Source organism: Sciurus carolinensis, chromosome 7 (assembly GCF_902686445.1).
Source record: "Sciurus carolinensis chromosome 7, mSciCar1.2, whole genome shotgun sequence".
Classification (NCBI taxonomy): Eukaryota; Metazoa; Chordata; class Mammalia; order Rodentia; family Sciuridae; genus Sciurus; species Sciurus carolinensis.
The window spans coordinates 122849995-122861951 of record NC_062219.1 but is presented as its reverse complement, the minus strand read 5'-3'; the positions used below and the strand labels follow the sequence as shown (position 1 = coordinate 122861951).

The window sequence follows — 11957 nt, the reverse complement described above, 5'->3', positions numbered from 1 at the left end:
TGTTTTCTGTTCTAATGTACACTTGGAACACAGGTCTTCCATCTCAGGACTTGGTCTTTTGGTTTGCACGTAAAATGGATTTTCTGCCCAGCTTGGTGGCACATGCCTATAATCCCAGCTATATGGGAGGCTGAGGCAGGAGAGTGCAAGTTCTGAGCCCAGCTTTAGCAACTTAGCAAGACCCTGTCAAAAAAAGGCTGGGATACAGCTCGGTTGCAAAACATGGCTGGGTTCAAAACAGGCTTACAGGGCTAGGGATGTGGTTCAGTGGTCAACTGCTTGCCTAGCATGCGTAAAGCCCAGGATTCAATACCCAGCACTGCAAAATATGTAGGCTTATACATTCTGCTACATGAATAAGAATAGCATGTGTATGCTCACTGGGAATAATTACAAGTTGTTCTACAGGATTGGGTTCTGAGGGAATCCTAGTTTAAAAAAAAAAAAAAAAAAAAAAAAAGCCATACAAAATTAAGTGACTTGATTGAACTAAACACCATTTAGAGACAAAAGAGCCAGGAAAATCCGACCTTTATTTCTTAAATACTGTGAAGGAAGAGGGGGAAAATGGTCCCCTGGTGAAGAAGGGCCATAGAGCAAAGAGCTAGGGATCATCAGCAAAGGCTCGATGGGCATTAGGGAAGCGCTGGGGGCTGTAGTTGGGATCTTCCTGCAGTCTTTTTTGTATATCAGACCGGAGCTAGAGAGAAAGAATAAGCAGGTCAGAGTAGCACTGACCAAACCCCAAGATCCCAGCAAGCACACAAGACAATCCCCTCAAGAGTTAATGCTTTCCCCACCAACCACATACTGTCAACAGCCCAATATGGCATCACTGAGACTTCCCAGATGCAATGTGGGAAAATCTTCAAAAAGTGGCAGCCCCAAACTACCACTTCATCTCTGAAAGGATCCAGGAAGAGGGACCCTAGCCCAACCCCTCCCGCTAGACCATCCCTATTCTGCTTTAAGATGGGGGCACCTGCTGCCTGTAGCTCTCCTGAACCTCTGGTGCCTCCAGGTCCCGGCTCAGGCTCTCTGGGCTCGTCAGGGGCCGAGCTCCGGCTGCCTTAGCTGCCCGGCTCACGGCCTCTGAGAGAAGCAGCTGGGGGCCCTCACCCTGCATCGTCTGGGGGACAGGGGGTTAGGAGGGAAAAGAGGATCAACGTCACAGATCCAGTGCCACCACCCAGCTCACCCTTTCCGTAAGTCAACCACTGAGTGTCTATGCTAGAGGAAAGAAGGGGAACGGTTTTACATGTGGCCTTCCTAATTGCCTCTGGCCAAATATGTTTGTACTAAACTTGCTCTTCAAAGCAAGGGCCAAATGGGGCAAGCCATCTGAGATTCTGAGCAAACTAATCCACAAAAGAAAGCCCACCTTAGAAAATGAGCCCTAGTCATTTGGGCATTAGGTAGCTGAAGAGACTAAGACCACAAACATAGTAGTCTTATGTGGTTATATACCAACCACAAACCAGTCTGACTCCCAGAAAGGTTTTCTCATTAAATAAGCAGACTGAACTAGGAATAGCTCCTTCTAGCTCTGAAGAGTTTGATTTATCTAAGCATGATAAGGGAACCTGGATAGACAACAGATCCTCAGGGAAGAGGTAAACCAACCTTACGTCTCTTGGCAGGCATACCACTGAGGTAGGCATCACTCAGAGGTGGCTGCGGTTTCACCTTGCGCTGGCTCTGAATGTCCTGCTGGATAATAGGGACCCATTCCTGGGAAGGAAAGGATTGGAAAGTAATTCCTACAACCTGCAGTCCCTTAACCCAGAATTGGATCGCCTCCTGCCACTTACTGGGGGAACTGCAGCTGCCCAAGGTTCTGTCTCAGCTGAAGCTCCATCCTGTTCATCTTGAGAGCCCCCTTCAGGAGCAGGGGGTGGACCTCGAGACATGGCCTCCTCTGCTGTTGTTCCTGGGGCTGGGGAAGCATTCTCCCGCTGGGTTTCAGACAGTAAAAAGACACAGACATCAGAATTCTTAGCCTCCAGCTCTTCTTTCCCTAATCCCTCTTCTCCACATTATCTGGTCCCTCAACCTCTCTCCCTCATACCTGAGGCTCAGGAGTTGTTCTTTCTGCTCCTTGAACTTCCATTGGCTCCTCAGAAAGTGGCTGTAAAATTGAACAGAGAAAGAAAACAAAACAGAAACCTCAGATCTCTCCAGTTTCTTCAAGTTCCCTGATCCCACAGCCCACTGGGTCCCTTACCTGGGGAGGATCACCAATCCTACGAACATATCTGAGGATGGCATCAGGGCCAACAGGCATGTGCTCCAGAACCACCTGAAGCCTTAGTCCCATCATAGTGGTCAGCCAGCTCACCAAGGATGGATTCACCCCACGAGACATACGACGCTGAGGGATAAAAGCAGACTTGGAACACACAACCCTCAACCAGCTCTTACAATTTTATCAGACTCAGAGTAATAGGTGGCAATGTGGCAAGAAAAATAAAAACTATAAGATACCAAAGGAAACGAGACTAAGGATCTGGGGTTGCATGGTGCTTACAATTCGACCATTGATAACAGCAGCAAGCTCCATCTGCTGTCCCCCCAAGCAGTGCAGGTTTAGGGCCAGGCATTCAAATAAGCCCTGGTTACACAACTCCAGCAACCGGGCTCCAAATCCACTGTCTGTAGACAAGACACGAGGAGGGAAGGCTGGTACCCAGCAGCCCTACACACCCAATGCCCCACTCGCCCTGGCCCAGCTAACCCTAACCTGTGCAATGCAGCACATGAGCAGCGATGCTATTAAACTGTTCTTGCAGAAATTCTAGGTTTGTCCGAATGATGTCCACACCTGGCTGAACTTGTACCAAAGACTGCAAGATAAGACACAAAAAGATCCCCAAATCAGGAATCCCAGACTGGAAACGGAGGAGGCCGCCAAAGGGAGTATCACCTGCCCTGCCCAGACTCAGAACAGAAGGGAAATAGAAAAGGGTCACTCACAAAACTCTCCCGCACATATTCTTCTAACCCGGTGATCAATGTGTGGGTTGCCATCTATAAGGGAACATCACAGGTTTAATCCCAAGCCTTGGGACTCGAGAACCCTCCCCTCCCCACCCCAACCCCTAATAAGGGTTTGAGCTGGGGCAGTTGTAGATTTAACTGACAGATACAGTCAGGAATAAGCAATTGGTAGTGGGAAGGAGGAGAGCTCTGAGGGGCCCAGGCTTGCATTTACCCGGATGTTACCGGGTGTGGGCTCCTGGCCACCCAAGTAATGCTGGTGGAAGAAGGAACGCAGTTGGGGCTGGAGCCGCTGCAATGGCTGGAAATGCCCATGGAGAAGCATAACCACGTCAACCATGGAGAAGTTCTGGCACAGGAGAGATAGCAGGGCTCCAAAGAATCCTGGGAACAGAAGCAGAAGTTAGCAATCATCTACCACCTAACCTGCCCAGTCCATCAGCTTCATCCCATCTTGCCAACAGCCCTAAACAAAGGCTATCTACCTTCCCCTTAGCACCACCCTTCCTGGAGAAAACCAAGGCACTCCCTGCTCTTTTCTTACCAAGGGCACCATCAGCCCCAGGCTCAAAGATGTTGCTGGATCCACTGAGGCGTTGGATGAAAGCAGCAATGCTTTCACTACTGCCAGCCCGAGCCCCCAAGGAGCCCAAGAGTGAGCTCAGCACACCCTGCACCACTGAGGTAAAAAACTCTGGTGGCAGACTCTCAGGACCCAGGCCTCCAGGACTCCCTGTGCCACCAGGAGACCCTGGTGGTGGCGTGGTCTGCTGTTCTGGGGCAGGGGGTGGGGGTGGAGGTGGTGGAGGAGGTGGAGGGGCTGTCTGTGTGGCCTGGCAAATAAAGAACAGAAGAAAAGGTGAGAACAGGGACAAAGACATAACATGGCACCCAGAGAGCACAAAACAATAGGGGTCTGGGAAAGTCTTAACTTCTTAAAAGCAGAATACTCACACACAAGTATTCAACCACAAAGACTGAACAGTGACCTCTCTCCCTCTGAATAAATTAGATCAGAAAGCAGTGACTTCACTATTTTTTTTCTTAAGAGTTTTTTTTCTCATCTCCAAAATAGAGGGTTCAGAATCAATGGATTACCAGGTCTCTTTCCCTGCCATGTTACTAGAGGCTGTAACCCAATGGTTTTAGAATGGCAATGGAGTATTACTCCCTTAGGTGGGTTGGGGGATAGGAAGGATGAAATAAAAGGCAAGTCCGTCACTCACCTGCAAGAAATCAGTCATGCCCTGGAGAAAAGCGGGGACACCAGGCATCGCCACAGTGATGGTGGGAGAAGCCATGCCAGGCCCACCAGCCCCTGACCCTGTAGGCCCAAGCAGGTTCCCCAGAAGTTGAGAGAACTGAAGATCAGCTGTGGAGGACTGAGGAGGTGGAGGCTGAGCAGGGCCCCCAGGAGCAGGGCCAGCTGTGGTAGCTGTGTTGGTGGTACCGGCACTGGCTGAAGCAGTGGCAGGAGCTGGAGGTGGAGCCATTCCTGGGGTCCCCTGAGCTGTCAGGAACCAACCAAAAGAAAGGTAAAATTTGAAGAAAGATCAGACGTCTATAATAGCCCCATTTCCAGCAAGAAAACAAGAACAAAGAATATATTGAAGGACTAGAAGTACCTGTGAGCAGCTACAAAGGAAATATCAGATGTGAGAGTCATGAAACTCTTAAGTTTGAGGTGGGGAAGAATGAGGACTCACCCACAAGGACAGGCTGCATAAGAAGCTGCCCCACAAGGCCGCTCACCATCTGAGCCAACGAGGCATTGGTACCCAGCCCAGTACCCTGCTGGGGGGGTGGGGGAGAGGAAAGGATTTCAATCCTGCCCTTCCCAAACATTGCCCCAAGATTCTCTCCCACAACTCTTCCCCACTGAAACTCTGCCACCCTTACTCACCAAAGCCCCAGAGACTGGGGGCCCCCCAGGATGAGAAGGTCGAGCCTGTGGAGGGGTGGGCCGGGCAATCACCACCCGTGTTGGAGCTGTTGGGAAGCCTGGCACCTGCTGTCCTGTGGGTGGCAGAGGAGAGAGACCAAAGAGAGCTGAGGGCCAAGCTATTGCCTGACAGCCAACAGTACCCACCACCATGGACTAGGCCCCACCTCCCAGGCCTCCCCTTCCAGGTGATTGATTACCTGCGGCCGCGGAGGCAACAGCTGCCACCATGGCCTGATGAGTGATCTGGTGGGCGACGGCGTGCATGAACTCAGGGGGCAGGGAGGGCAGCTGGATGAGGGTGGAGCCTGGGGGGCGGGTCTGATGTAACCTTGAACCTGGACCCCTGCAACCCACCCACTCAGCCCTACCCCTCTCTCTCTACCCAGAGCTCAGCCTGCTCTGATGTCCTTGTTCTTACCCAGGGTCTGGCCGTGACCAGGGGGTCCTAGGGAGCCAGTGGGAGCACTCGGGACACCACCAGGCTGTGTGCCAGAATCTGGGCAGGGAAAGAGAGTGACCCTGAGACCACTGGGGCCAAGGCCTAAGCATGCCCTCCTGAGAGCAGATGTCTTATAGGCCACCATTTACAACCAAAAAGTCTGCCTTTCCCTCCTCTAGACAGGAACAATGTGACCTCTTTACCACAAAAACAAATTTCCAAGGACAAATTAGCCCCCTTCCTGCCCCTCCCGACACATGCAGAACAACCAGCCCTGACCTTCCCGAACACAATCCTTACTCCCTCACACCTCAACACCAAGCCCACACCTTCAGCCTGCTGTTCTCTGCCAGTCACTGACCCTAACTCACCTTGAATGTTCATGTGCATCATAACCACGGGTTCCACGCTCTGGTGGGATATCCGGATGACCCTTGGGTGGCTGGTGGCTGGCGGGGGAGCCGGCCCTGTCGGGGGAGCCCCCTCAGTTGAAGACTCAACAGTGGTAGAAGACGGGGCCAGGGACGAGGCCTGGCCAGGACCAGGGGGAGGTGCCTCTGCATTGGGAGTTGTGGGGGGGCGAGTTCCATTCCCTGTCATAGTCACAGTGGTCCCCACATTGATCTGAAAGAGATGGACAGGCAAAAGTGAGGAAAAACACTACAGCTTAATCCAAAGCACCCCTGCCATCTATCCCAGAATCCCCCGTCCTTCATCACCATGTTTCCAAAGTTTTCTCCCTCTCTCCTCTCTACCCTCCTTTGAGCCCAATAATTGCTCTATATCATTCCATTACCCCCACTTCATCCTCTTTTGGGCCAGACTCCCATGACCCACCTGGATGGGAATGGCTGCTTGCTGGAGCACCATGGGAGTGGTGTAGTGAGACATGGGCCGGACCACATGCAGGTGTCGGGGGGGGTGCACAAGCCAGGTTGCAGCGCAGGTCAGAGAGTGCCACAAAAGTGTTGCCCAGAAGCCGCAGGCTCTCCCCCACCAAGTTGATCAATCTCTGGTCTTCTTCACGGCCCTCTTGCTGTGTGTGCCACCAGGTCAAACACAGAAAAGTAGGAAATATTAAGCCCAATTCATCTCACTGACAACAGTAGTAATGTCTTCTGAAGATCTAGCATGTCCTAAGTCTTCAGTTACATACTTGGAAGTTTCTACATAGCCCAAACCTTTGCAAGTCAATTCCATTTTATATGCAAAAGGAATTTCCTACTAAGACAAATTCTACAAAGGATGATACTAATCTCCCTTACTTTGTAAAACTCCTTAAACTAGTCACTTAGGGATACAAAGGGTGCCAGGACAGCGGGTACTGCAAAAATTACTGCCCTCTAAGGGAGGAAAGATCATTTATGTGTCTAGAGGGATTTTGTTGCAATGCTATTTTGGGGGAGTAAAGGGTTATCTGCCTCAGTCTGTTCTGTTTCAGGAGTACAGGGGGGAGGGAAAGAGGTAGAGTAGGTCATCAAAGGGCTCACATTGTTGTTGTAGTCTGTGGTGGCAGCAGCACCCAGAACCTCATAGTAGCGCTGCAGGAAGGGCTGGAGGCGGCTCTCCAGCCGCTGCAGCTCCTGAAGCACCTCGACATACTCCGCTGGGGAAGGATGGCTGTGGACAACCCAAAGGGCAGTGAGCCAAGACTCCCTCAGTCCATACCTTGCAGTCTAGAAATTATCTGCTCTATCTCTTCCTGGCCTCCCAGACCCCTGGCCAATCCCTTCCTAGACTAGCAGAACTTTTGTTCTTTACTCACATCCACAGAAAGATGGGGAGAAAAAAAATGAAAGCTCTCATCTTCCCCACCACAATCTCATACCTATGATGGCAAGAAATTAACTCTAAAATGAGAGATGGGATCTGTGTGAAATCGAGAGAGAATTTTGTAGTACCAGAGATTGAGCCCAGGGACACTCTTATCACTTAACTATATCCTTAGTCCCTCCACGTTTTAAATTTTGAGACAGGGTCTTACTAAATTGCCAAGGCTGGCCTTGAACTTTCACAGCCTCTGGAGTCACTGGAATTGTAGGCATGCGCCATTGTGCTCAGGGGAGAGAAGAGCTTCTGCTCAGTTGCTAATTCTAACCTCATTTACCTCCAATGAGAGCCCTCAACACTAACCCTACTGGATCCCCAAGAGACGGTTCCCCACCCACCATTCCTCTCCTGGTTCTCATATTATACTTAAGAGTCCCCAACCCCCAAAATTCCCTCAATCTCTCACTTGGGCGCATTTGTCTCTGGGGCAGGTGTAGGACCCGCTGCAGCTTGGCCAGAAGGGGTGAGCTCTGGGCTCTGGGTTGGGGCATGCTCTTCCACTTCTTCTGCCTCCATGGGCTCCCGAGGAGATGCTTCATTTTCAGTTGATTCTGATGTTTGCGAGCTCAAGGCTACTGGCTCTGGAGCCACAGTCGACGTCTGTGGGGGTGGCTGACTGTGCTGTGCCTGGGGCCCCCCTCGACACTGAAAAGTGGGGGAGTCAGGACAACAAAGACAAGATGAAACTAAAGCAGATAACTCAGGTCAACTGGATATGAATGAAGACAGTGCTCCAACTAGGCTCCCTGAAGACAGAACTTTACATTCATTCTCTTTGACTCCCTAGCAATTAGTATAGGACAGCATGAATTAGATACACAGCAAATAACTAATACTCGTAAACAAACAGTAAAAATTATAATTTTCTAACTTCTATAAAGAAAAAAAAACACCATGGGTTGCAGCTGCTATGCAAACTAATGAAGTTAGAGCATTCCCATGTTGAACATGACAGTTAAGAAATCAAGTGTGGAATGCTTCTTTAACTGAAAAGATGCTATGCTGAATTATCTAAGAAGTCTGAAACAAATTCCCCAGATACCAAGCATTGAGGATTGGCAGGGACAAGATAGCCTCACAAAGATACTTTTTTTCTGTACAAAAGAACAACTGCGGCGAAGAGACCAGATTAGGAAGGCAGAATCCTGTGGATATGGCCAATCATGCCCCTACCCTCAGGTTATGAGAAGGGATGGGGGAGAAAACCTAGGCAAACTTGCCCACTTACCTCCATCCGGGATAATAAGGTCTGGATATCCCTGATCATGTGCTGAGCCATCACTAACCGGACCCGGGGCTCACTCTATGATAAAAAAAGGGATAATCGTGGCAGGACTGAGATGAAGCTATATGCTCCACCACCTATTAATCCAGGTCCCAGGCATCTCCTTGGCCAGGTCCACCCCCACCTCATGGCCTCCTTCTCCCAGATCCCCTTCCCTGACCCTCCCAGGCCCCTCAATACCTGAATCGGGGCCTGTTCCATGTTGATGTGAACATCCACAGCAGAGCCGTCACTCTGGGGAAAGGGTAAGGGAAGTTGCTCTGGGAGAAGCCAAAAACTAAGGCCTCCACACTTTTCAACTCATTCTGTGGAGCCCCACCCCTTTTTCTCAAAGACCAAGGCCAGTATCTAATCAGAGAACTCTCCAAACCCAATCTCAAGACTGAGACACCTATCTAATGTGTTCCCTGCTGCTAACACAACCAAAACTACCCCTCCCTACAAAACCCTTCCAAGTGAAACACAAGCTTACAGGAAGATTGAAGGTTCCGACCATGACATAGCTGTTGGCATTCCGGTCATGAACAGAGGCCCCAGGCCCCCGAGTACCAGGCAGGGGTCCCCCACCATGGGTGGCTGAGGTAGACCCTGTCCCAGAAGATGCTCCAGAAGGGAGCTGAGTCTGAGGAGGAGCCCGTTCCACCAGGTGGATAACCTTTCCCCCAACGTCTGCAAGAAAAAAGATACACACCAAAACATTGCATGAACAGGTAAACCCATGGCTTTAGCTCATCCCTCTGAGTAGCAACCTCAACCTCTGAACTGCCCTCCCACCCTCTTACTGTATTCCTGGAGCTTCTTATCATCTTGCAGAACTCGCCCCTGGTAAATGAGCCGTTGTTTCTCAGAGGGGATGCTGACAGAGGCAGCAATGTGCTCCTTAAACTCCTTTACATTCATCTATAAGGAGGAAGAATCATACACAGAAATCAGAATGGAGGAAAAAGGAAGAAAAGGGCCAACTGATTTGTGGAGGTAAGCAATAAAAACCATTAGAGAATAACTACCCAACTATTCTGATCATGAAGTATTAATTGTGAAAAGCTCTGAACCAAGACAACATCTGTCAAAATACAGAATAAATTTAACAAAGCTCCAGGCATAGGGCCAGGAGAAAACACCATGGATGAAGAATAAAAAGAGCCAACTAATAATCCTTCTCTCCTTCTGTGCCTAGCTCCCAAAAGAAAGTGTGTCTGGAGTGATCAGTGATACCTTTCTTTCTTTTTTTTTTTTTTTTTTTTGGTGCTGGGGATTGAACCCAGGGCCTTGTGCTTACAAGGCAAGCACTCTACCAACTGAGCTATCTCCCCAGCCCAGTGATCCCTTTCTAAACACAAAATGATACCAGGAGTTCATTTTATCCCCTGTAATCTCAAAGACAAAAATAATGGCAAAGCTAGATGGGGTGGTACATGCCTATAATCCCAGCAACTTGGAAGGCTAAGGCAGAATTGCAAATTCAAGGCCAGCACCAGCCATTTTGCAAGACCAAGTTTCAAAAAAAAACAGAAAAGCAAGGAGGATGGGGTAGAGATTTAGTTAAGGAAGACTAACCAGAAAGGTAAGAAAGGGGCAAAGGGCTGGGGATGTAGCTCAGCACTTGATCAGCATGTGCAAGGTACTGGGTATTTTCTCCTGGCCCAGCTATGCAAAAAAGAAAAACACTTGTCCTAACTAGATAACTAGACAAACTCTTGGAAAATCTGGTCACAAAAACCTATGTGACTTTCTTAAATATGTGTCTTAAAATATCATACCCACTAGCTCATGATTTTGTCTCCACAAATTACACAACCAAAAACGGGTAATTCTGTATATGGCATTAAACTCAAGAGATTCATATTATGCCACAGATGTTAGTGATTCCACTCAATAGTCTATTACGGCTCTACCTGCATTATGGGTTCTGGTTTCTAGACTTTAAGTACAGTATACAGCTGCAATCAATTTGTTTATCACAAACATTGAGGCCCCTGCATTATGTTTCCTTTCCCAAGGGTTAGAGTCATGAATGTTTCTTTGGGACAGGGTCCACCCATGATAACACAGGTTCCTCCTTCCTCTGTATTTCACTCTGAATTGAATTCTATCAAGGGGAAGGAAAGCAAAATAAAATCTGCCTCACTCAACAATAAACATACCTCACTCAACAAAATACATCAAAAGATGTTCTATCTAGAATATAAACAAAGGAATCAATGAAAATTTTAAGACAAGAAAATCAGGCTCTTCCCCCTCATTCTAAGGGAGGAAGAGGAAGAGCTAATGGATATCTTCCAGAAGTACAGGGGTCTCACCTGGGCCCCCACAATAAAGGTCCGAGTCTGAGAGTCCAAGGTCTTCACCAGCACCTCCAGGTTGTCAGGCTCCTCCATAGCGGTACTGGTAGTATCACTGGGCTCCATGGCGGCCAGCTCTCTAAGGAAGAACGAAGGGAAGGAGGTCCGCTGTCGCTCGTAGATTTTATATACCCGGAAGCCTCCCTGGCCCTGAATCTCCGCCCCAATACCTAAAAAGTTTCTCCTACACAAGCACACACACTCACACCCGCCCCCATCCCCCTTCTGATTCCGGGGCACAGGGAGAGAAACACAAAGGGCAGGAGATCGACGGCATAGGGAGCTGAAGGACAGGAGGTGGGAGGGGCTCCACAATGCCAATCACAATAAAGGAGGGCCAGTTGGGCTAGGAATCAGGGAAGGAAGCACGAGACCAGAGACCAGTGTCATCACCGGTCGCGATAGGGCAAGGGCCCCAGAAGTCGGCAAATTCTGGGACAACGCGAGAGCGGGGGTGGGGGTGGGGGTAGCGCCAGGCTCGGCGGAGAAAGTGGTTTCGCGCACGCGCGCCACGCCCATCGAACCCGCCGAAATCACTACACACCCAAGACGGCGGACACTTACGGGGGGGCTGGACCGGCTAGCTGACTGCCCCCCTCTTCCGCCTTCCTCGGTGTTCCAGCAGAGCGGCGCAACCAACACGCGGCCACACACACATATACATACACACCCCACCACCCTGTGGCTCCGCCCCCCGACTCCCCCCCCCCCGTACCGTCACTTCCGGTCTTCCCTAGCCTGCCACCGAAGGCCACTTCCGTTTCCCCGATAGTGTTTGGGGATCTCGAGGCGGTACTTTCGGCTCCCCCAGGTCCCCAAGATTTACGTTTATGGGGCACGATGAGAAAGTTCGCGGCCCCAGGTAGTAAGCTCCTGGGGGGAGAGACGGGCTGGGGCCGGCCTAGATGGGAAATAGCCGAGCACCCCGAGTAGCCACCGCCGCCGTCGCCCGGGGGACCGTAGTGCGCCTGCGTGAGTCGCATTACGCATGCGTAAGCATTTAAGCACCTCCCTACCCCCCGCTGCCCACCCCCGGTTTGTGCCCTTTGCCTGTGAGCACGCTACAGCGATGGAAGGTTGAGGTGGCCATTATAAATACCTGAAAAAAAATAAATCGAC

At 50.2% G+C, this 11957-nt stretch overlaps 1 protein-coding gene across 1 annotated transcript; it reads right to left on the bottom strand.

Annotated features, from left to right (window-relative positions):
* Positions 1-514: 514 nt before the first annotated feature.
* Bag6 (BAG cochaperone 6) lies at positions 515-11402 on the bottom strand. The gene is given in 27 exon segments (XM_047557588.1): positions 515-700; positions 983-1129; positions 1624-1731; positions 1812-1955; positions 2069-2128; positions 2225-2371; positions 2528-2652; positions 2741-2843; positions 2974-3027; positions 3212-3381; positions 3542-3830; positions 4224-4507; positions 4704-4791; positions 4901-5013; positions 5140-5247; positions 5361-5438; positions 5753-6005; positions 6219-6302; positions 6304-6417; positions 6872-7001; positions 7618-7856; positions 8440-8514; positions 8677-8730; positions 8969-9165; positions 9279-9396; positions 10797-10917; positions 11383-11402. Coding segments are annotated over 26 exon segments (3486 nt in total). The 5' UTR covers positions 10905-10917; positions 11383-11402; the 3' UTR covers positions 515-604.
* Between the last annotated feature and the right edge of the window lie 555 nt (positions 11403-11957).